Raw genomic sequence first — 21,409 nt, forward strand, 5'->3', positions numbered from 1 at the left:
TTGGAATCAGCGATTGAGGGTCCCTGATCTCCCTAATTAGGACTGGAAGGGGGGAATTCTCCTCCAAGTCACTATCATCCTCTGGGTTGTCATCCTCAGAGGGGTTGGCTTTTTCAAACTCTGCCAAAAGCTCCTGGAGCTGTTGTTTGGAGGGTCTTAAGCCAATTGGGATTTTCTTTATTTTGCAGAGAGACCTTAGCTCCCTCATCTTAAAATGGAGGTAAGGTGTGATGTCGAGTTCCACCACATTGTCTTCTGCACCAGGCATTATGTTTCTAAAAGTTGGAATACTTTTTAAGAATCTAATACTAGTTCTAGAACCTAATTCAAACTTTCACAAAACTTTTAAACTCTAAAAGAAATGCTAAACAGGGACTAACACAAGGCCCTAGCAGGACTTTTAAAAATTTTGAAAAATAGTTCAAATTGCAAAAATCAATTTCTAATGACAATTTTTGGAATTTGTCATGTGATCAGGTATTAGCTGAGTAGTCCAGCAAATGCAAAGTCTTGTACCCCACCGCTGATCCACCAATGTAGGAAGTTGGCTCTGTATGCACTATTTCAAAGTAAGGAATAGTATGCACAGAGTCCAAGGGTTCCCCTTAGAGGTAAGGTAGTGGCAAAAAGAGATAATACTAATGCTCTATTTTGTGGTAGTGTGGTCGAGCAGTAGGCTTATCAAAGGAGTAGTGTTAAGCATTTGTTGTACATACACAAGCAATAAATGAGGAACACACACTCAAAGACAATTCCAGGCCAATAGGTTTTTGTATAGAAAAATATCTTTTCTTAGTTTATTTTAAGAACCACAGGTTCAAATTTTACATGTAATACTTCAAATGAAAGGTATTGCAGGTAAGTACTTTAGGAACTTTGAATAATCACAATAGCATATATACTTTTCAAATAAATCACATATAGCTATTTTAAAACTAGACAGTGCAATTTTCAACAGTTCCTGGGGGAGGTAAGTATTTGTTAGTTCTTGCAGGTAAGTAAACCACCTATGGGGTTCAAGTTTGGGTCCAAGGTAGCCCACCGTTGGGGGTTCAGAGCAACCCCAAAGTTACCACACCAGCAGCTCAGGGCCGGTCAGGTGCAGAGTTCAAAGTGGTGCCCAAAACGCATAGGCTTCAGTGGAGAAGGGGGTGCCCCGGTTCCAGTCTGCCAGCAGGTAAGTACCCGCGTCTCCGGAGGGCACACCAGGGGGGTTTTGTAGGGCACCGGTGGGGACACAAGTTAGCACAGAAAGTACACCCTCAGCAGCACGGGGGCGGCCGGGTGCAGTGTGCAAACACACGTTGGGTTTTCAATTGGAATCAATGGGAGACCAAGGGGTCTCTTCAGAGATGCAGGCAGGCAAGGGGGGGGGGGAGGCTCCTCGGGGTAGCCACCACCTGGGCAAGGGAGAGGGCCTCCTGGGGGTCACTCCTGCACTGGAGTTCCGATCTTTCAGGTCCTGGGGGCTGCGGGTGCAGAGTCTTTTCCAGGCGTCGGGATCTGTGAGTCAGGCAGTCGCGGTCAGGGGGAGCCTCGGGATTCCCTCTGCAGGCGTCGCTGTGGGGGCTCAGGGGGGGGGCAACTCTGGCTACTCACGGTCTCGTAGTCGCCGGGGAGTCCTCCCTGAAGTGTTTGTTCTCCACAAGTCGAGCTGGGGGCGTCGGGTGCAGAGCAGCAAGTCTCACGCTTCCGGTGGGAAACGCAGTTGTTTTAAAGTTGCTCCTTTGGAAACAAAGTTGCAGTCTTTGGTGAACAGGGCCGCTGTTCTCTGGAGTTTCTTGGTCCTTCTAGAGCAGGGCAGTCCTCTGAGGATTCAGAGGTCGCTGGTCCCTGGGGAAAGCATCGCTGGAGCAGTGTCTTTAGAAGGGGGGAGACAGGTCGGTAGAGCTGGGGCCAAAGCAGTTGGTGTCTCCGTCTTCTCTGCAGGGTTTTTCAGCTTAGCAGTCCTCTTCTTCTTAGGTTGCAGGAATCTGAGTTCCTAGGTTCAGGGGAGCCCCTAAATACAGAATTTAGGGGTGTGTTTAGGTCAGGGTGGGCAGTAGCCAATGGCTACTAGCCCTGAGGGTGGCTACACCCTCTTTGTGCCTCCTCCCAAGGGGAGGGGGTCACATTCCTATCCCTATTGGGGGGGATCCTCCATCTGCAAGATGGAGGATTCCTAAAAGTCAGAGTCACTTCAGCTCAGGTTGCCTTAGGGGCTGTCCTGACTGGTCAGTGACTCCTCCTTGTTTTTCTCATTATCTCCTCCGGCCTTGCCGCCAAAAGTGGGGCCGTGGCCGGAGGGGGCGGGCAACTCCACTAGCTGGAATGCCCTGTGGTGCTGTAACAAAGGGGGTGAGCCATTGAGGCTCACCGCCAGGTGTTACAGCTCCTGCAAGGGGGAGGTGATAAGCATCTCCACCCAGTGCAGGCTTTGTTACTAGCCACAGAGTGACAAAGGCACTCTCCTCATGTGGCCAGCAACATGTCTCGAGTGTGGCAGGCTGCTAAAACCAGTCAGCCTACACAGGTAGTTGGGTTAAGGTTTCAGGGGGCACCTCTAAGGTGCCCTCTGGGGTGTATGTTACAATAAAATGTACACTGGCATCAGTGTGCATTTATTGTTGTGAGAAGTTTGATACCAAACTTCCCAGTTTTCAGTGTAGCCATTATGGTGCTGTGGAGTTCGTGTTTGACAGACTCCCAGACCATATATTCTTATGGCTACCCTGCACTTACAATGTCTAAGGTTTTGCTTAGACACTGTAGGGGCATAGTGCTCATGCACCTATGCCCTCACCTGTGGTATAGTGCACCCTGCCTTAGGGCTGTAAGGCCTGCTAGAGGGGTGTCTTACCTATGCCACAAGCAGTGTGAGGTTGGCATGGCACCCTGAGGGGAGTGCCATGTCGACTTAGTCATTTTCTCCCCACCAGCACACACAAGCTGGCAAGCAGTGTGTCTGTGCTGAGTGAGGGGTCCCTAGGGTGGCATAAGACATGCTGCAGCCCTTAGAGACCTTCCCTGGCATCAGGGCCCTTGGTACCAGTTACAAGGGTCTTATCTGGGTGCCAGGGTTGTGCCAATTGTGGAGACAATGGTACATTTTAGGTGAAAGAACACTGGTGCTGGGGCCTGGTTAGCAGGGTCCCAGCACACTTCTCAGTCGAATCAGCATCAGTATCAGGCAAAAAGTGGGGGGTAATTGCAACAGGGAGCCATTTCTTTACAATAGCAGAATGGGTTTTCTATGAAAGTAGGGGCTGCCCCAGGAAGGGAGGGAAAATCTGGACTGCTTGGATTACCTATAGAGGCACTATATGTACAAATGAAGATCAACGGAGGGAGGTGGGAACCAAACACAGGGACAACACACTCAAAGCACACACTGAATAAAGGGCGCAGAAGGGTGCAGGGCGTAAGGCGACAGTGCAATGTTCGACAGTGTCAATCATGCAGACTATAACTGTATTTAAAAGCTTAATACAAATATTTATATTAAAATCCTATGGCCTTAGGATGAACAACTAGGCATTAAATGAGAAAAGTTTATTACTTGTACCTACAGTTCTCTAACATTGGTATCTTTCATAGATTCCCATGCCTGAATTAAGATTACCAAAGAAGTATCCAGCATCATGCATAAAGCAAAGGCAGAAACAAAGCTCCCCTTACTAAAACAAGTGGCACAACCTGTTCACCTGCAGCATCAGCTTTCCACTGGACATCCACGCAATAATATCTAGCAAAGGTATGAGTTTGAAGCGCAAGCTGCTGCTTCCAGTCTGTCTACCAGTGAAGAGTGCACAGTATCCACCATGCCCCTAGTTTAAGGTGACTGAAGTTTGTGTCAGAAGGGACGTGTATAGTAGAAGGAAAGATAAGTTGAAATCCACTGCAATAGGCCCTGTTTTGGGAGATGAAACCTTGTTGGAGTTTTCATTAAAAAAAAAAAAAAAAGTTGACATGTTGATCAGATTTATTAAAGTCTTTTGGTCTGTAGATATAAAATGTCAAACAGCATTTCAGGTTTATAGAATGTACAGACTTTATACACTTGTAGAAGTTTGTAGAAAGAATGTGTGGTATATGATTTATTTGATGATTTCACATGGAATTAAGTTGGTACCCTAGGCATGAATCCAAGATTTGTAGAGTGTAACTTTGTTCCTATCAACCTTTAGGTAAGGTCTCTAAATAGACAATGCCTGAATTTTACTAACATGCTTTGTAGAGTTACAGCTGACAGAAATGCAGCTTTCCAAGACAACCTTGTAGGAGTCTGGTCTGGCTTATAGTGGGTACCCTGTGGTACTTACACCCTGTGCCAGGTCCAATTATTCTTTATTAGTAGAATAGAGGTGTTTCTAGCAGCTTAGGCTGATAGAAGGTAGCTATGGCAAAGCAGCTTAGGCTGAACTAGGAGACATGCAAAGCTCCCACTATACCACTTATATCATATGCACAATATCATAAGAAAACACAATACACAGAGTTACTAAAAATATAGGTACTTTATTTTTATGACAATACACCACAAGTATCTCAGTGAGTACCCTTAGTAAGAAGGTAAGTAATATACACAAGTTATAAGTACAAAAACCCAAAATAGGTAAGTAAGAGTCAGAAAAGTAATGCAAACAGTGTAGAATTACAATAGGTTGAAATAGGCAGACATAGGTCTAGGGGCAACACAAAACATATACTCCAAAAGTGGAATGCGAATCACGAATGGACCCCAGACCTATGGGAGCTTGTAGAGGGTTGCTGGGACTGTAAGAAAACAGTCAGGGTGTCCAAGATACCCCACCCCAAGACCCTGAAAAGTAGGAGTAAAGTACACCTACTACCCCAAAAGTGCACAATAGTCGTGGTAGGGGGGATTCTGCAAGAACAACAAACACCAGCAAGGCACTGAAGGTGGATTCCTGGACCTGAGGACCTGCAAGGCAAGGGGACCAAGTCCAAGAGTCGCGATAGTGTCCAGGGGGGGCAGAAGCCCAGAAAACCCCGGATGAAGGTGCAAGGAAGCTGCCTCCGGGTGGAAGAAGCTTGGAAATCTGCAACAACGAAGAGGACTAGGAACTTCTCCTTTGGATGGAAGATGTCCCACATCGCGATGAAGGTTGAAGAAGTGTTCCCACGCAGAAATACTGCAAACAAGCCTTACTAGCTCCAAGGGTCGCGGTAGAGATTTTTGGGTGTTGCTGGGGACCAGGAAGGACCAGGATGTCGCCCCTTGGAGGAGGAGACAGAGGGGGCGCTCAGCAACTCAGAGAGCCCCCACAGAAGCAGGCACCACCCGCAGAAGTACCCGAACAGGCACTTAGAAGATTTGTGAACCGGAGCTGGCTCAGAGTCACAAAGGAGGGTCCCACGACGCCAGAGGCCAACTCAGAGGGTTGAGCACTGCAGGACGGAGTGCTTGGGACCCAGGCTAGGCTGTGCACGAAGGAAATCCTGGAAGAGTGCACAGGAGCAGGAGCAGCTGCAAATCACGCAGTACACAGGTTGGCAGTCTAGCGTGGGGAGGCAAGGATTTACCTCCACCAAACTTGGACTGAAGGATCACTGGACTGAAGGATCACTGGACTGTGGGAGTCCCTTGGATAGAGTTCCTGTGTTCCAGGGACCACGCTCGTCAGGATGAGAGGGGATCCAGAGGACCGGTGATGCAGTCTTTTGGTGCCTGAGTTAGCAGAGGGAAGATTCCGTCGACCCAAAGGAGATTTCCTCTTGGCTTCCAGTGCAGGGGAAGGCAGGTGACCCCCAGAGCATGCACCACCAGGAAACAGTCGAGAAAGCCGGCAGGATGAGGAGCTACAATGTTGCTGGTAGTCGTCTTGCTACTTTGTTGCGGTTTTGCAAGCGTCCTGGAGCAGTCAGCGGTCGATCCTTGGTAGAAGTCGAAGAGGGAGATGCAGAGGAACTCTGGTGAGCTCTTGCATTCGTTATCTGAAGAATTCCTCAGAGGAGAGACCCTAAATAGCCAGAAAAGGAGGTTTGGCTACCAAGAAAGGAGGATTGGCTACCAAGAGAGGTAAGAGCCTATCAGAGGGAGTCCCTAACGTCACCTTCTGGCACTGGCCACTCAGAGCAGTCAAGTGTGTCCCCAACACCTCTGTTTCCAAGATGGCAGAGGTCTGGGACACCCTGGAGGAGCTCTGGGCACCTCCCCTGGGAGGTACTGGTCAGGGGAGTGGTCACTCCCCTTTCCTTTGTCCAGTTTCGCACCAGAGCAGGGCTGGGGGTTCCCTGAACCGGTGTAGACTGGCTTATGCAGAGATGGGCACCATCTGTGCCCGTGAAAGCATTTCCAGAGGCTGGGGGAGGCCACTCCTCCCCAGCCCTTCACACCTATTTCCAAAGGGAGAGGGTCTAACACCCTCTCTCAGAGGAAATCCTTTGTTCTGCCTTCCTGGGCCAGGGCTGCCTGGACCCCAGGAGGGCAGAAACCTGTCTGAGGGGTTGGCAACAGCAGCGGAAACCCCGGAAAGGCAGTTTGGCAGTACCCGGGTTCTGTGCTAGAGACCCGGGGGATCATGGAATTGTCCCCCCAATACCAGAATGGTATTGGGGTGACAATTCCATGATCTTAGACAAGTTACATGGCCATGTTCGGAGTTACCATTGTGATGCTATATATAGGTAGTGACCTATGTATAGTGCACGCGTGTAATGGTGTCCCCGCACTCACAAAGCCCGGGGAATTTGCCCTGAACGATGTGGGGGCACCTTGGCTAGTGTCAGGGTGCCCACACACTAAGTAACTTGGCACCCAACCTTCACCAGGTGAAGGTTAGACATATAGGTGACTTATAAGTTACTTATGTGCAGTGAAAAATAGCTGTGAAATAACGTGGACGTTATTTCACTCAGGCTGCAGTGGCAGGCCTGTGTAAGAATTGTCAGAGCTCCCTATGGGTGGCAAAAGAAATGCTGCAGCCCATAGAGATCTCCTGGAACCCCAATAGCCTGGGTACCTAAGTACCATATACAAGGGAATTATATGGGTGTACCAGTGTGCCAATGAGAATTTGTAAATTTAGTCACTAGCCTGCAGTGACAAATTTAGAAAGCAGAGAGAGCATATACAGTGAGGTTCTGGTTAGCAGAGCCTCAGTGATTCAGTTAGGCACCACACAGGGAACACATACAGGGCACATACTATGAGCACTGGGGTCCTGCCTAGCAGGATCCCAGTGACAAAAGGGATAAAACAACATACATACAGTGAAATATGGGGGTAACATGCCAGACAAGATGGTACTTTCCTACAAACATCTAAAAAGAGGCCTGAAGCACAGCCTTGAAGGGGTCCTTCACATTTGCTCACAATACTCCTTATAACTTCCAAGTTGGTGGCCTTTTTGCCAGTGTGAAAGAGTGCTTTTAGATAGTTCTTTACTAATCCAATAAACATTTGATACCTGGAAATGCTCCAAGTGCACTCTGATTAAGATGTATTTCAAGTCTGGTTCCACCAGGTACAAGCAGTACACTAATATTTCACAACAGTAAATTGAAACGGGAACAAGGGGAGCCCAAGAAGAGATGTGTCCACGATAAAGTGTAGGTCTTCATAATGCACGTGGCTCTAGCTGCCTGAATGATATTTCTACAGTTTGGTGGAATACTGACGCAATAATCCAACACCCCAGCCATGTGCAAGGGTCGTGGTGTAAAACAAGTCATTAATTCTTGAACAGGAGATGAGGGTCCAGTCTGAATCAGATCTGTGTTCCTACTGACAGGTCCCAATGATCAGTGTACCAAAACTGCCTGGACCACACCAGTGAGATCAGTGTGTGTTTGCATGGCTCTTTGTTCAATTTCCATAGTACCCTTGGCACAAAACGCATTAGGGGAAAAGCATGTGCAAATTACCCTGGCCAGCGAATCAAAAATGCATTGCCTTGCTAACATGGTAGCAACGATCTGCTTGCCTTGCTCCAGCATTTTGAGTTTACTGGCACTATTAAGCAATTAGGAGGAGGCATGCCACGCCTCTGGAATGCTTACTATAGCAGCTGCCACCTGTGGCAATATGCATTGTTCCTGCTTGAGGCATTTGCCATCACCTTCTGTATCTTTTGCACGTCGCACTGTTAGTGCACTCCAAGACAGTGTGCCAAAAAAGTGGAGCTTCACAATTGTTGTGATTCTATTGCTCCTTATTTTCCTATAGGAAAGAGTGTGGTCATATTCTTCTTCTTAGGAGCTTTTCTTGGTGTGAGATTTGTGGCAGAAATGCTTTGGTGGACAATCTGACCACCAAAGCATCAGGTGGGAGAGCATGCTGGTGACAGAGAAGGCAACCCTTAGAGCACCTTCACTGAGTAACTTAACAGAATAAAATAGGTTATACTTTCAGTTTTCATCAAGGGGAAAAAGATTGCCACTGGATAACAATGTAGGCTAAACACCTGAATTACCACTTCCCGAAGCAGCTTGTGGTTGGAAAAGCACATTGTGCCAAGAAAGTCCATTCATGCTATACAAGCTGCTAGACGTATTCTAGGAAAAAGCCCAATCCAACAGCCCTGTTCCATCACTGGGGGATGTGAATTTGAGTTTTTCTGACACAGGAAGACTTTGACAACTAACTTAATCACTCAATTTTATTTATACATTTTGTCTACTTTTGAGGGCACGGACATCAATGCTCTCCATGTGAGCTCTCCAAACCTGGAGAAACATCATTAACTATGGTCATTTGATGGCAAGTAATTTTGAATCTACTGTGTTTTGATTAGAATTGATAGTAGGCATTCACCTGATACAAAATGTGGGTGCCAGTGTATTGCTGTAGAAAAAATAGCATTTATTAATAACCTTATTTTGAATTAATGCCCCACCATAAAGATAAAAGAGTATTGTTCAGCTGACTTTAGTATTGCTTCCATTGCTCTCAATAGTACCAATGGGTTACATGACACAAAACTGCTCGTGGTCTTGATTTTTTAAGCAGTGAATATCAAAATCATTGTGTTTATACTCACCAATCTCACCTAAACCGATAACCCTCTCAACAACAGTGCTAAGGACAAATCTAATAAGTTAAAGTTGCTGGGTTGAGATAAAAATCTATTTTGTTTAGTTCAAAAAGTGGCTCAGGAAATGCAAAATAATCATTGCATTGGAAAGTCTCTTACACAGCAGAAGAAACAAAGGGGTCTCTGAAGGCAATAGCCCCGAAAGGTACAAACAAAATGGCTTTGACAAGAAAGGTAACCTACCACAATTTCATTCTAATGATGAATACTCTGGAAGCTGGCTTTAGTCCAAAAGGGAGAACTATAAACTGTTAATGCTTCTTGCAACAATTTACGGTTGATGAGCTAGCAGGAAGTGCAGGGCATCACAGTGTGCACAAAATAGCTCCAGTGGATTTTGAAACTTTGCTGATCTAGAGGTTTCAATCTGAGAGAATTTAGTCTCTCTGAAGTAAGATCCAGCTTTCAATTTAGATGCTTGCATGATAGCCCCGTATACAGAATGGCTGAGAGGTAGCTAAGTTTGATGTCAGCATCAACTGTCACTGAATCGTCTTGAGCACCACAAACTCAGATGAAACTGGCAGACAACTGAGGAAATTGCTGCCTCCCAAGCCAGCTCCAGAAGGGGAAGGAATAGTGGGTAACTTACTGGTTTATATTCCAGAAGGAACGTTGTGGGTTGAGAAGATGATTAAGAACTTTCCATTGCCTTCTTGTGTTTTTGGTGAGAGAAGGAATGGTGCTCTTTTGTTCTAATATAGAGTTGGGCCCATGGGACAAGTTCTGGAATGGGTCTTGGAATATTTCAACAAGGAAGTAAGATTTGAATTAGATTTTTTAAGAGAAGCCACCATCAATTTTGCTTCCCTTTCCTAATTCTCAAGACGTGGTGTAACAAGATTTTCTGACACATCAGAGGTATTTGGTACTGGGGAGAGTTGAGGGATAGGGGGTCAGGTAACGATGAACACTTCCTACAAGAACCATATGCCTTGAAGCTGAATGAATGCGGGAGCAATGGTTAAAACAAATTGAAAAAAATACTAAAAAAAAATATGGGAGACATTATTGACAAATAATTTGGGCTCTTGATTTCATGATAATAATAGCAACAGAAAGAATTTAACTGACATTACCAGCACTTTGTATCCAGGGCCTGCGCCCACACAGCCCAACTCTCAACAATGTTAAACACCATCTCTCACTGGAGACGTGCTATTGCAGAAAAACAATCTGGATCCAGTCAGGCACCTGGAAAGGATCCATATAACAAATCTGAATGAGCAAGCATCCATTAGAAAGTCATGTTTTCAAACTCTATCGAAAGAGTTGTCCAAATATATTTTGACTGCTATTTGGCATCATGAACATCCTTTAAGTGTCTCCAGGAGCTGCAGCTGTGGTCCTGGCTTGCTGCTTGTGACCCCCTGACACTGCCTTTGCAACCCCTAGCATTGAATCAGTGCCATGAAGACAGAAGCGGTTCACTCTTATGGGCATCTGTGCTTCACCCTTGTTTCCTTACCATTCTTTTATTGCACTAATAATGAATATTAGCTTACTATTCACTAGTAGTGCCATGAAAAAGGGAGTGCTGGACCAGGAAGTGGACCTCCAGTGGCAAATGATTTAAGTAAAAAAAAAGATTTTTGGATGTATCTTGTGTGTGGTTGTGGGTGCAAATGTGTCTGTGTGTATGACGCTATTTATTTGCGAGTCTGAATGTGTGAGCAAAGCAAGTGAGAGTCAGAGACAGGTAGTGAGTAATACCCAGTAGAAGTTAGTGAATTAGAGCCTGTGACAGGTAGTGTGTGAAACTGAGTGTCAGTGAGCATGGTTAATTCAGAGCGACTGAGTGTAAGGTTAACTGCATATGAGACAGTGTGAGTGAGTGAGAATCAATAGAAAAGAAAGTGATGGAGTGTGTTAGCACGCATGAGTGAATTAGAGTATGAGTGAGAATAAGAGTAAGTGCCCATGAATGAGAAAGTATTAGTGAGAGTTAATGTGAGCAAGACGGAGTGTGAATGAAGAAAAGGGAATGTGTGCAAGTGACTATGAGTAAGCATTATTCAGTCAGAGTAAGAATGTCTGAGTAAGACGAAGTACAAAATAGTGAGTAAGAATGAATGCGGGAGCGGGAGTGGGTGAATGTGAGTGGTAATGTGGAGTAATGCCTGTGAGTCTTACTGAATGTCTTGTCTTAAAGAGGCACCTATGGAAAAATACTGCCACTGGCATTCTGGAGGCAAGTATTAGCATGACAAGCACATGTGAAAAAGTATTGGCACTAGCATGAGGAGGTAATTTGTAGAATAATGGGCACCCTTGGTAAAATACTGATACTGGCATACCAGAGGAAATCTTTGGCATGTTATACACCCACGGAAAGATACTGGCACTGGCATACCCGAGGAGATTCTTGGCATCTGGGGCACCTGTAGCAAGATTCTGCCACTGGCTCATCTGCTAGATCATCTGGGATACCTCTTGGCATAAGAAACAAAACCCATGGCATATACTGAAGGGGGTGGTTTGCAACCCAGTCAAAATATTGGCTCTGGCATAGTAGAAGTCATTTTGGCTTAATGGTAACCCAAAATAATATGGATACAAAAAAACAATAGGGTTCTGGGGAACGTCAGATGTTATTGGCTTGGCATACCATGAAAGAACTTTAATACCATTGAGTGTTCTTTCAGAATCACTAGATTTTTCGCACACTTATGTGAAAACTGTCTTTTTAAATACACTATTTAAAGTTTCGTTCAAATATTGTATTTAGAAGCACACATTTTATCAAAATGTTTTCTGAAAAAGAACCCCTCCATCCCAAGTCCCCCTAGAAGAGGTCTGGCTCATTACAATTCAGGATAAATATTAGCTCTCACTACTTTCAAAGATCCTGTTGGCACCCTAATATAGGTGGTTTCTAAAACAGACACCTGCCTGTGTTACGTTATATTAATCATGCAGTTTTTATCAAGCTTTAGCGATGTGAGTTAATGTGATGTCTTCAGGGTTAAAGTCACTTCCTTTGGACATGCAGGGTCATGGGTCATATGATGTCACACCTGTAATGTAATGGTTAAAGGGTGTGTGATTCACTTCTGCTACCCCTAGCATTTTCGTATTGACATGTTTGACTGCTTTACAAAGCACAATCAGCAACTAGTAAGGCACTGAAGTGTTTTTTTGTTATTTTTTGAAAAAGAGGGAAATCTACTTCCAGAAGCAATTTGCTTATTTATGAAAGGGTGTATTAAAACATAATTAATGTGAAACAGAAAACAAACGTGTAGCAGTAAAACTACATTATTTTACGTGGAGTGCATCCCTCACAAAAGGTCAGACAGGTAAGAATGCTCACTATACGTTACAACTTTCCATTACCAGAAATTGCTTTTCCGAAGAATACATTTGCAATTCCACATCTCAACAAAAAGCACACTTCCCTCAAAGAACCTGTGAAAAACAATTAACAAAACTGTATTTATGAGAGGATTCGGGGACGTACATAAAAATACTTACTTCCAGGTGCAGGAAGAGCTCTGCGAACAGAAAAACATAATTAATGCTACAGAATTTGCTCCTTTAAAATTAAAATCAGTATCTAAACCTCTGAACTAAAAATAAATTTAAAATGGCAACAAGGTGTGCATCGAGGAGAAGTAGGACCACCCCGATTACAGAATCTATACCAAACGCTACACATGAAAATCAATTGTTTCACTTTTTTCGTTGACAGGTTTGTCACATTGGTATTATTATATACAATACAACTGGATGCATTAATCCTACCTAAGAACACAATAAAATTAAGCAGCAGCTAAGGATTCTCTCCCAGATTCTACACTCTGCAAGGCTGATACTAGATGTAATCCTTCTGAGTGTGATATAATGAGTACACGTTTTGAATAAAGAAAGCTATGCTTAAAGATGCTTTGGTAGTTACTCAGATACTTCTACCATTCCATTGTTTTGTTCACTCACCAGAAGTAACCTTTAGCAAATCATTCTAGTGTCCACTGCAAAATGGGACCACCCGCCCATATCTGCTTAGCCATGTCCCATCAGAAGAGGAGCACATGCAACCCCACATAGGTTTTGGCCAATTTAGGCCACATCAGCAAGGTAAAGCTTAACACCACAGCTGTTATGGAATGAATGTTTTTTTTTTGGTATACCGCTTTGTCGGTAGTTGGTCCTAGTCTGTAACAGCAATAAACTAGCAATATATACAGGCGGTTGCAAAGCCAATAGGTCTTGCCTTTCAAAGGGATTTTCTGACCTTTCGACTTGCCAGTGCTGAAGGACATCACCAAATGATCTGCATTAAAAAAAACGAATGCACCACAACATGCGGAGGTGTCCATTGTTGGTGTTTTGGTTTGCCCATTCCTGGTTCATGCAGGTATTCCAAAGAAAAGACGCCCCTTGTGTTAGGTTATCCAAAAGGTATCTTAAGTACCATCCGCTCACTACCCCAACACCCTTGCCCCAACAGCATACCTAGAATCAAGAAAAGTTTGAAAAACTGCTTTTCTTTCAGGGTGCCTTTTAATTTTTTGTCTTCCGTAGGCATAGTGAAAACACTATTTCAACCACAGAATCACAACATAACGCACTGAGCCAGGTAAGCAGGACACAGCAAGATGACATTTCCAACAGCAAGATCTGGAGAGAGGTTAAGGGTATGGATATTAGTGGTACAGGTTGTCCATAGGCCAGAAGGCCTACAGACGCTCTAGCTCACTCTGCTCCCACACCAAACCCACAAGCTACCATTACTTCAATAGCAGTAAAAATAGAAATTATGAATTCACCTCTTTCAAACATGCTCTTGGTGGGCTGGATAACCATCATCCACTTTTTTCTTGCATACCAAACCCTGTTTTTCTTTTACATCCTCCTCCCCTTCTCCTTCTGTTAACAGCCAAACTGGGTTGATGTGTACACCTCACTTTTTATTTTTTTGGTCAATGGCAATCTCCCCTCTTTTCTGCTACTGTCATATTGTGACAGTTCTCTCTTCTCAGAGGATGCTGCTGCCTTCCCCTTCCACCTCAACACCCAGAGACTGTCCCACTATTTGCCAGGTGTGAGCATACTTTTGTAAGTTTTGATAAAGTTACTGTAGCTCAGGCGCTGTTTCATGTAAACACAGTCCTTGTCTGTGCACTGAATGAAACCGTAGTGCTTGATTATTTTAGTAATATCTGCTGGTTCAAAATTTTAGTCTTCTATTTACATGGGTTTCTTAACTTCAGAGTCGGTATGTGCCAAATTGTCATTCATTTTCAGCTGCTCATGTTTTATTAGCCAGAGAAGAATGTTTCCATTCTCTGTTGGAATGTTCTGGGTAGTTAAAAGGCTGCTTGCAGTTTGGGCCTTGCACAAGCTGTATGCTGGAGGAAATGAAAAAGTAATTTGAACTGTGGCGGCTACATACTTCTTAATAAACCAAAAGAAGCACTGTCTTCAGTCATGTGCGGCAAAGCAGGATCTAAGAATTGTGAGCACACACTTGCTAAAGAGACTCTTTCAGGCAAAAAGGGCATCTAAGATCCAAGGACCTGGGTGGGGTGAAAAAGAATGACTGATTGCCCTGGAGAGAGGCTGTCAATCACAGGCTTGAATTAAGGCTTACAGATACGAGGAGGGGCTTTACATGAATTGGCAGATAAGGACTAATACATGAAGATGCAAGACAGCATAGCATAATGTAGTTAGGGATTTTTAGACAGATAAGTTAGGGATATGTAATAAACAATGTTCATGGTTTGTTTCAAACTAATCGTACACTTAAATTTCCGAGGTGATTTTGTTAGGATAATTCCTACTCACACGACTTGTAGAAGTATAGTACAGAATGAAATTTGAATCATTCTAAGATACGCACATGCGACTCAGCATTGATTTTGGAAGTTAGGGAAGGAAAATGCAATATCACCTACAGATGTAAGAAATTCACTGACAGGTCTGTTGGATATTCTTAGTACATAATAGCATAACTCGGTGTAAGGGTTGAGAAACAACTGCCAGGTTTCCTATTCTCTGAAAAGGCTTCAAATTGCTTTTGAGGCTCGGGAAATCTATCAGGTGTGGCCTCTAAATCATGGGAGTATCACAGACCCTGTGCCCTTTATGAATGTCCTTACCTTTCCTTACCGAAAACAGTAAACATTCTTAAAGATGCACACTTATGCCACTATACTTGTAACATGTAGAATGTTTCATTATATATATTTTTTTTCTTACTTTAGAATGCTGAACTACATTTAAATGCACTCACTTCTTTGTAGATTTAGCTAATCCAAAATAATTTAAGCACAGTATCAAATTTTTATGTCGTTCCTAATACCATCAATAAACATTAGATGCCAAGTATTCATGGACCCTAAGAGTGGCACTATAAACTAAAGATAGCTACTTCCGGTACCCCATTTAATATACCATATACCAAAGGAATGGTCTCTTTGTTTTAGTTACAAAAATGAGATAGGAAAAATATGGGGAACTACATATGTTAAGAAAAGGGAGAACCTTGTGGCGCTCCACTGGTTTCTAACTTAGAATTTGATCTAAATTAGCCGATAACAATGTTGTGATACCTCCCTACAGGAATGAGCAGACAAGCAGGCATATCTGCATGCTGTCAATAACAAGAATTCAACGGTCTAGCAAATCAAAGGTAAGCGGTAGGTCCAGGAGACAAACCTTTCACATTTGCATCACCGCTTAAATGGGATAACCAAACACTGCAATTATGGTCTTCTCCTTCTTGTGTCCAGAGCAAAACCCCAACTACACAGAAGAGAAAGCTTGAAGCTGGGAGGTCAATACCCTTTTTGTTTAGAGGGCACTGTTGGTATGTACATTTGTGGGCAAAAGAGAAGATAAATATGTCCCCTCACAGCTATTCCCGAGTTTGTCCTGGACTCCTGGTATCAGTGTGCAAAGTTTTAGAATTAAATGGTGCTGGTATTTGCAAATAGGTTTATTTGCAGACAGGCTTTTTCTTGAAAACATCTTGCAGCGCTCTGCTGTTCAGAAAGCTCAGCTACTTCCTGGAAAATTCTACTTATTGGGTTGGCCAGCATCACTTCTACAATTGGTTGGTGAACTGCTGCGATAAAACAAATTAAACTATTTCACTGTGTCAGATAATTTTGGCTTTGGCAAGAAGGGCCCTGAACCTTGTGCAGAACCTTTTAGGTAGACAGTACATGCTCAAGGTGCTGCTTTTCTGGATAAGCATGGAACTTATTGTGAATAGTAGGTAACATGACTTAAGCACTCTGTGCATTACTCTGTGATATTAGTTTTCTTTTGGAAAACAGGTGTCCTGGTTGCGGTGTGGCTAGCCTGGCCAAGATGGCGGACACGTGAAATCGCGGCACCATCCGGGCATTGTAATTATCCTTTTAAATCGGTCCCACTTGGGGTTGGAGGCAGCGATCGCAGACCGGGCGGTCACCGTGGACCTGAGCGGTGCCATCGGGGACGACTCTTAGCCTCCGGGGGCCATCGGCGCAGAGATCGCGCAACGTTGAGAGCCGGAGGCCTGCGGAGGGGGAGCGCTTGGCCCGGATGCGGCACGCAGGAAAGAAGGAGCCAGAGCGACATTCCAGCCAGCCACAGGAGCGCTAGACTGGAGGGTGAAGTAAGTGGCGACTGCTGCTTTCTGTGACGGGGCCGTGCCATGAAGGTGCTGTGATGTTTTGCTTTTGCCTCTCGGAGCGGTGACGGCGGGGAGCGGAGGGAGCTGGTGGCGAGGAACAGAGCTGACGGACCTTGTTGGAGAATAGAGGGAGGCGCCCTGGGGCAGCGGCTATCTTGGGCACAAAACAGGACTGGTCACTCTAAGGGAGCGAACTGCGGCGGCACATCAGTGGTGTGAGCCTGGTGAGAAAGGGAAGCCGCTAGTCTCCAGAGGGAGAACCCGGATTGGGCGCTGGCTAAACAGGTGAGGAGGCAGCGAACAAACCCTGGACGACAATGGAGTAACCCTGAGTGCCTCCCAACTGGCCAGTAAAATACAGCTGTGGTGGTGGTCCACGCGGAGGACACCCTTGACTGTAGGTTTGGCTTTGTGGGGCTCAGTAGGGCTGCAGCACAAAGGCCCTTAGCGCACTGGCTCCGCGGACCGGATGACCTCCAGCGGCCGGTCTAAGGGCAAGACGCTAACCCGGAAACACACGGGCGGCCTAAGCCAGGGGAACATGGCGGTGCCTGTACAGCCTCTTATGCAGGCCACACTGGACAAAATTTTGGGGGCAATAGAAGACACCAAGACTACGCTCCAGCGAGACATTGGCCAAGTGTCGGAAGAGGTGTGCTTACTGAGGGCGGACCACCAAAAGCTAGCTGAGAGGGTCCAGGAGACTGAGACCGCTCTGGCAGAACTCTCTCCAACGCAGGGAGAACTCGCAACCACAGTTCTACAACTGACAGACTGGGTCCAACGGCTGGAACGTAGAGTAAAGGAAGCAGAAGGCCATAGTCGTAGGAGTAACGTGAGAATCGTCTGACTAACAGAGGGCGCCTAGGGCACGGACATGGTGTCCTTCTTGGAGGGGTGGCTGCGTTCTGATGTGGCTGCGGAGCAACTTACCCCTTTCCTTGCGCTGGAGCGAGCGCACTGGGTGCCATCGAGGGCCCTCGCACCGGGGAGGCCCCCACGGGTGGTTGCGATAAAAAGAGCGCTCTGGGAAGAGGGTATCCAGTGCTCCATTCTGTTCTCGGACAGATTGAGGGTGATATCAGAAAGCTAAACCACCTTCTTTCAGTCCCCGGCTGAGGCATGGGAATGGTTGGAGACACGCAGGGCCGGGCGGCCCCCAAGCCAAAACGGATCGCATGGGACACGGGGCCGCAGAGGACCAAGAAGGCAGCGAAGCAAGCATCGATTGAATGCAGAGCCAACTCCGGCCCAGAAGGAATCTGCAAGGAAGGCAGCCCTAGAGGCTGTGGCGTCAATTAGGGGTGCAGATTCCCTGGAGGAGGCCAGTGAGAGAGACTCGGACCGTGCCTCCACTTCGTCGGCAGCAGTCTCCTGTTGTTCTGGCGGGCCCCAAGGGTGACCCCTCAGACCGCTGATGGACTGGGTTGAAATAGACTTTGCTACTCTGGCCCTGAGGTGAGGAGGACAGCTTGAATATGGGGCCCTGATGGCCACAGACCTCCACCCATTGGTTTCTCGGCCACCAAGTTGTGAATGCCGAAAACAAAGAATGACTTGTTTTGGTTGTGCTATTGCACTGTTACTTGGGTGACCTACAGTTGGAGAGGCGCCCTGGGGATGGGGAGTTGGGACTTCTAGTTATATGTTTTAGTTATGCGCAAGGGGCTGAGATTTGTCTGTCCTAAATTAACACTGGTGTTTGGGGAGATGAGGGGAGGGGACTCGGGGCGGGAGCCGTGGAAGACTCACCCTGATACTCCAAAGGTAAAATGGCGGATTACAATTTGTTAACTTGGAACATACGGGGGATGGGGACACTGACCAAAAGAGAGTCCTGCCATACTTGAAAAGAAGGGGAGTGCATGTAGCACTATTACAGGAGACCCACCTTACCTCCATAGAAGTTGGCAGACTTAAACGCAGATGGAGAGGGCAAGTGTTTGCCACCACGAATTTGGCTTTTGCACTGGGTGCTCTGGTGTGGATCAGAGCAGGGGTCCCATTTCAGGTATCAACTGCAGATGTGGACCAGGAGGGTAGGTTTGTGATAGTGGAGAGTAGATTGCACAGGAGACCGGTAGTGCTGAGCAGTATATATGCCCCTAACCAGGACCTGATCCCTTTTATGCAGCGTCTCTCGAGACGCCTCACCAGACAATGGAGGGGAAGAACTAATGATTGGAGGGAACTATAATGGTGTCCTAGACACTGAGTTGGACCGTTGTCTTCCTCCGTTAGTGCGTGTACTATCACATAAAATAGCTAAAGGCTTGCAAGACTGGATGCAGTGTTGGGGCCTAAAGGATGTGTGGTGGAATCAGCACCTGGGGGACAGAGACTACTCCTACGACTCGGGTCTCCATCAGGTACATACCAGAATAGACAAGGTGGGGTGCACTGGGAACATAGCTCACAAAATTGTACACTCTGAGTACTTGGAACGTAGCCTCTCAGATCACAACCCACTACTTCTTGTTTTGAGATGTGCCGAAACCAGACCGCCTAGCCCAATGTGGAGACTGGGGCCGGCAGCACTGGACGACCCGGCATGCAGGGAAGCGCTTCGTTCCTATCTTTCGGATCACATTGACATTAACAGGGGGTCCACTACATCCAGACGGGTGGAATGGTAAATTCTTAACTGCTACCAGGGGGCAATGCACAGGGCAGACAGTGGGGATAAAACGGACCCTGGAGCGAGAGCTCAGCCGGTTAGAAAAGAATATGCATGACGAAGAGAGAGACGGGGGTACAGGCCCGGCAGCGCGACATAGGCTAACTGAGGCAAAAAAAATCTCATTCCTGACTGAGGAACAGCTACAATGTCACAGCTTGCAGAGATATTTGGTATCCATACATGCAGAAGAGGGTAGGTTTGGCAGAATGTTGGCGTGGTTAGCAAGACCCAAAGGGGAAGGCGCACCAATAATGTGCGTGTGTGACATAGGAGGGGATTGGGTGCATTGTCCGGTTGAAATAAACAACACCTTTATGAATTACTATACCTCCCTTTATAGACAGCCTGAAATGGTCATGTCGGAATCGTTAGGCAGCTGCCTACATTCATTACAATAAGAACCCTGGCACTAGAGGACAGGGACCCACCGGACGGGCCAGTAATGTTAGAGGAAGTTAAAGACACCATTTCACAGCTGTCAGCAGGCAAGACGCCAGGCACAGATGGACTCCCTATGGAGTATAAGAAATACTCAAGCATTCTGGCACCCATATTGGTTGAGTTATATGCAAAGGCACTCCAGCAGGGTATACTTTCTGAGTCCATGAGGGAGGCATTGGTGGTCACCTTGCCCAAGTCTGAGTCCAGGGAGGCGTTGGTAACTGACTTCCGACCACTATCGATGCTGAACTGCGACTTTAAGATACTGAGCAAGATTCTGGCCAATCGGTTACTTCAACATATCTCTAGCTTAATACATGACGACCAAAACGGGTTCCTATCGGCACGTAATACAGCCCTCAATCTCAGGCGATTGTTCGCGCTTCTGCATATGCCTAAGGCGGAGAGACCACCGAGGGCAGCGCTCTTCTCTGTAGATTTTGCGAAGGCGTTCGACTCGGTGCGGTGGGACTACCTGAGAGCAGTGATGCTTCGGATGGGCCTGGGTGAGGGTTGGGTGCGGTGGGTTGACCTACTGTACTGTAGACCGATGGCGAGGGTGATCACAGGCCGGACGGTGTCAGCAGCCTATCCCATATTTAGGGGTACTAGGAAGGGCCGCCCACTGTCCCCACTGCTGTTTGAATTTGCCATTAAACCATTGGCGGCCTGGTTCCGCGTGGAGGGCAGGGGCAGAGGGGTGACGTGGGGCCTAACAGAACATAACATCTCTCTCTATGCAGATGATATACTAATATATCTGAGGGAAGGTGTAACTGGGCTGCCTTGGGCACTTGCGCTTCTAGAGGAATTTGGTGGCCACTCAGGCCTCAAGCTGAATAGAAGTAAGGCATATGCCTTCCCGTGGACGGCGGGAGAACCGCAGCCTTTCGCTTGTCCCATGGACATTGGGTGGGCCCCACGTACTTGGGTATCCAGGTTTTCCACTACTTGAGGGATCTTCGGGAGGGCAACCTCGGAAAGGCGCTCCGCTCGTTGCAGGCACTAGTGGGGTTCTGGCGCTCCCTTAAGCTATCCACGATGGCCTGGGTATTTCTGGCTAAAATGATTATGCTGCCAAGTCTCCTATACTATTTCACCAACCTTTCAGTGATTATCCCATCAAACTGGTTCAAGGAACTGAATATGCTGCTCCGGGTCCATTTGGGATGGGGGACGCAGACAAACTGGTCTGTCTATCCTCTGCCGTCCAGTGACTGAGGGAGGATTGGCAGCCCCTGACTTCAAGCTCTATTACTTGTCGTGCCAACTTCAATGGATCTCCAGGTGGTGTGCAGAGGAGGGTAGGCTGGACGGGGTTACTGTTGGTGGTGAGATGGGTAGTGACTTAATAATAGCACGAATGCTAAGTCGCCGGATAGTGCTTCCGGAGAAGAATGTCTTGCTGTCGGTGGCTTTCTCCTGTTGGAAGAAATGTCTGCGACGTACGGGAACAACGGTGGCCTACTCCCCAGCGATTCCACTGGCAGCGGTGCCCCGTGGAGTCGCAGATTGGTACCTGGATAAGGGCTGGGGTGGAGTCCCAGGGTGACTTCTTTCTCGATGGAGTGATGCAAACCTTCGTAAATATGACAGAGGAGAGGGGCGTCCCGAGAGGGCCAT

At 46.5% G+C, this 21,409-nt stretch overlaps 1 protein-coding gene across 2 annotated transcripts in view; it reads right to left on the bottom strand.

Annotated features, from left to right (window-relative positions):
• The window catches only part of SUDS3 (SDS3 homolog, SIN3A corepressor complex component), a 181,204-nt gene that overhangs the window by 114,999 nt on the left and 44,796 nt on the right, over positions 1 to 21,409 (bottom strand). For both annotated transcript variants that reach the window (XM_069214476.1, XM_069214477.1), the window contains exon 5: positions 12,513 to 12,532. In XM_069214476.1, the coding sequence (XP_069070577.1) occupies positions 12,513 to 12,532 (20 nt within the window). The remainder of the gene's footprint in view (positions 1 to 12,512; positions 12,533 to 21,409) is intronic.

This window comes from Pleurodeles waltl, chromosome 11 (genome assembly GCF_031143425.1).
Source record: "Pleurodeles waltl isolate 20211129_DDA chromosome 11, aPleWal1.hap1.20221129, whole genome shotgun sequence".
In the NCBI taxonomy this organism is placed as follows: domain Eukaryota; kingdom Metazoa; phylum Chordata; class Amphibia; order Caudata; family Salamandridae; genus Pleurodeles; species Pleurodeles waltl.